The following is a 4310-nucleotide window of genomic DNA, read 5'->3' on the forward strand; positions in this document are numbered from 1 at the left end:
AATTTTAAGTAAATCCAACGTTTCCTCTGGCAACCTGGTCCAAGTTTTTTCAAGGAAAGCTCAGACCAGATTACCAGACGAAACGCTGGATTTGCTTCAAATTCATTCGCTGAGGTTTTACAAATATATTATTCCTATTTAATGTCACACTACATTCCATTTACCATATATATCAATAATATCGAGCATAAACATCAAGTTCAAACAAATTACTATCATTATTAAAACATAAATGATTTTCGCTATATTCAGATGTTAATTTGATTGAATATATTGCATATACTGCATAAAAATATTGGAGCTATGTGGGTAAACGAAATATGCTTTCCTCTTTCTCTTATCCTGGTCGACTTTGAGTTCAATAAGTCAATATTTATTTTATAGAATGACTTAATTTGAATAATGAGTAAACAAATTTTCTACTGCGTGTTTTCACAATATAAAATTTGGCTCATTCAAATATTGTCATCATTATTACTTCTGTTCATCTTTATATTATTATCATCATTATTACTGTAATTGTAGCTGACAATTTGACATTATTATTAGTCTTTCAAACACATGACTAGTTTAGTTGTGTAGACGATTTGTAGAGGTTGTTAGACTGTCAAAGTTAACATGAAAGGTTGATATTATTTTCGGAACTATTTCGAGAAAGAAAGTATTCGACATCTGTCCCGTTCTAGATGTGTGACACCTCAGCAGTGCCCTTCTAAAACCCCCACCAGAAATCAAGCCGAGGACTCTCGGCTTCACATGCGAACGCTTAACCTATAGAACACTAGGCGGACATCCGATAGTGCCAATGTCCAACTTCCGTCGATTCACAATATTGACCTACCCTTACCCATTGCCTGTGGTGGATAACTGTCTCACACATCACATGGTTGTACTCCACTGGTCACTGGTTCTCACTAGGTGGATGAGAAAGTTTGAGGAGTCTCACACTAGGACAGAAGAGTTGTCTAGTACTCCTTAGTTTTCAGTGACTGTTAAGCTAAGATCAATCTATGGAGTAAACTATAAAAATTCAACAGTCTCAAACAAACCTCTTTTACTGATAATAATTATGTGCTTAAACGTGTCTAAGCTCACGAGGTAATTTCAGGGATTCGAGTGAAAAGCCGTAACTAGTGGAGTTCATTCACGTTGGGTGTGATACAGCTATCAACTACAGACTATGGGAAACAGTCTCCAAATATTAAAGATGTTTTATTTTTTAACATTCACTTCTCTTTGATATTTCTTATTGGATTTATATTAATCCATATATTACATAGTCTTCTGCCAAACACTTGATTAGATTCATAGTCACAACAACATTTTATTACCATTTATTTTCATCATTAATCCCACAGTTTTGTTTGACGTAGAATCTAATCCAAGTTAACGCTAGATATTAGCTGTTTCATCAACAACAATCTTTTTATTTTACAAACATTCTTAAATTGACATGATACAATTTTAAAAGATGTATTTTTCATAGACCTGGCCATTCTTATGGATCGTTCATCTAGACATAAATCTGTAGAAACTTAGAGTTGATTGAAGAACTCACTTCTCAAAAATACCTACTATTTATAAAGACTTCAAGAAGCATATTCATCTCAGATATTTACTTTGTATGAAAATGTGGTAATCATTTAAGTATATCCCACCTATATGACTGTTAATCTACATGTCACATTGTCGTAAATACATAATTATTTACAGACATCTATCTTCCTTTTTACAATATGACCAGTTACACAAATTAAACAACAAAATACTTTTCAACCAGTATCTTAATAAAAAGATTAATCACAATATATGGGTCACCAAGTAAAGATTTCAAGAGATGAACTTTTCATTCCATTGCTAGTCGACGTTTTTTTACATATCTAGGTTTGTTCGTAAGTTGAATTTAGGTGTATAGTGTCCTTAAAGTTGGAAAAAACAGTTACAACTTAAGATGCATATATTTCAACCGAATAACAGGGTTTCATTCTTTGGATGTTAAATATATAGTCAAAGTTAAATCTAAGCTAAAAGTCTATTGAAAACAGTATAAAAATGAATTAACAAGTCACTTAAAGATGACTTTATGAAAAAAAGGATTTGAAAATATAAAAAATCTTACCTTCACCCCACCCTGTAATTCCTAGTTCTGGAGCAGGACATACTCTAGTAAGGTGTTCCTGACAAATATCTTTATTATGAATTACGACGGGACAATTTCTGCAATACAAATAAGAATGACCATGAACTGAATGCAGACAGAATTCGCATGGATCTCGAAGTCTTGAACAAGTAGCACGTACAAAAACATGTCCTTTTAAAAGAACTTCAAAAACTCTATCATCAGTTTTACAATGATTATTACTTTCCTTATGTAAATGTACTTGATTATGTGATAGACTACCAGCACTGGAGAATTTAAATCGATGAGTTGTCTTATGTTGCCGTGATAGGTGTTTTTGACTAGCACTTGATATTAAATGACCTAACGCACTACTAGACATATGCTGCTTGAAAGAACTGAGAGATCGCCCTTGAGAATGATCTGGGCCATGATGATGTAAAAAATAACGACTTCTACATTTTTCATCATCATGTGCATTTCGATGAATAGACGCATTTGATGCAGATCCAACTCCTGACATTATTATTTCTTATGAAAACAGTTAATTCATGTATTTTAAGTCGAAGTACTGTAGTATTAAAAGATATTTTAAAAATCCAACAAAATATTAGTTAAAGATTTTAATTAAGTTTAACAAATGTTCTAAAGAATTTTTAGTAAGCTTAAAGTTAATTTAACCAATCATATACAAGATCATTGAGCACTGATTGACCAATCCAATGAAGCTTTTGTTTTTTTTTTACTGTAAACAAGCTTAATAATGAAGAGTATGATTTAATTAATTAAGTTGTAATTACTTTTAGTTACCAACGCAGCAATTCTCTAAAATAATAACTATTATGTAATATCTAGTTAAAGCATTTTTTAAATCGAGGGAAATAAAAAGGAAGCTTCAAGTGAATGTATTTTAAAACAACAAGAGAGAAACCTATTGAGTCGTTAGACAAAGTGAAGACGTTTCAGTGAAAAAAAATTTTCTTTTCCAATGATATCATTTAACGGAACTGTACAATTATATTTATATTTATTGTGTCCACATATAGTAGTCTATCATAAAGAATCATTGTGTTACTGATAAGAGTCTCAAAAGTCAATCAGAATTTAAAATTACAAGATAGTCAAAGTACGGTACGTATGAAATAATATTCAGAAACAAAATACAAAAGATCATTCACTTGAAGATCATAAAGAAGAACTGATCAAAGAATAGATAAATCGAATCATACACACACAACCTTGATAGTTTCATTATATGTGAAAATTATATTTGAAATAATCTCAGAGATTGGAATTTAATTCCAACGTTTTGCCCCATAAACTTGTCTGGACTTCTTCAGGGTAATAATCAAAATCTCGGTAATTAACTTTGCAATCATCTCTAATCCCCTAAAAAGCTCATGGATAAATGAAATGAATATATATATAAAACTGATCACTTAAAACAATACAAAGTAGGACGTTTTAATTACGAAAAATGCCCATAGGTATGAGCGGATCGTTTTTATCGGCTTATATATTTATTAAATAAAAATAAATGAAGTAGGTTATTTAAGATTTACTGATTTTTCTCAAACGTTTAATGAAAAGTGTTTTATATGATTTGAATGGTCACTATGTTGCACATCAATAAGAAATTTTCTGCACAAAATAGGAAGTATTTCAAAGAAAAATTCTGTCTTATATTCGAGTAACTAATGAAAATTCGAAATTGTGATCGCCTCCTTTGATAATCTACGAACAATTTCGCTTCTACGATAATCTTTTGATCATGTAATATAATTAATACTCTATGACCTTTCTTAAAATATAGATTGCAGAGAAAATAAACCAAACATTTTTACATTTGGTTGTACGATTTCATTCTGCAGGCGCTTAATTACATTAGGCGACTAACATATAGGATTAATGAGGTAAAACAAATCAATAATTGGATACTTTATTGGATTATGTACGAAACTGGAAAATAAATGGCCTAGACAAATGAATAAACAATCATTTCCAAATATGCTTATGATAATTAAGTAAAAAGGAAATGAGAGTGATTCGGTTTCACTTTCACCAGAAAAATAAGTCTTAAGATCCTGAAGATAAACAATTATCTCTGTGGAGAACCATATCTCTCTCATGAGGATACTGACGTACACAAATTAGCAGGATTCACTATATATGATGCAACGAGTTTTAGATA

The 4310-nt window shown here is 30.9% G+C and overlaps 1 protein-coding gene across 1 annotated transcript in view; it reads right to left on the reverse strand.

The window, feature by feature from the left end:
* Window positions 1-2642, reverse strand: part of Smp_074710 (hypothetical protein) — a gene marked incomplete at both ends in the record, with an annotated part of 43362 nt that extends 40720 nt beyond the window's left edge. The window contains one exon of the mRNA XM_018789392.1: window positions 2120-2642. Coding sequence (XP_018654840.1) covers window positions 2120-2642 — 523 coding nt within the window. The remainder of the gene's footprint in view (window positions 1-2119) is intronic.
* Between the last annotated feature and the right edge of the window lie 1668 nt (window positions 2643-4310).

The sequence above is a fragment of the Schistosoma mansoni genome, chromosome W (genome assembly GCF_000237925.1).
Source record: "Schistosoma mansoni strain Puerto Rico chromosome W, complete genome".
Taxonomy (NCBI): Eukaryota; Metazoa; Platyhelminthes; class Trematoda; order Strigeidida; family Schistosomatidae; genus Schistosoma; species Schistosoma mansoni.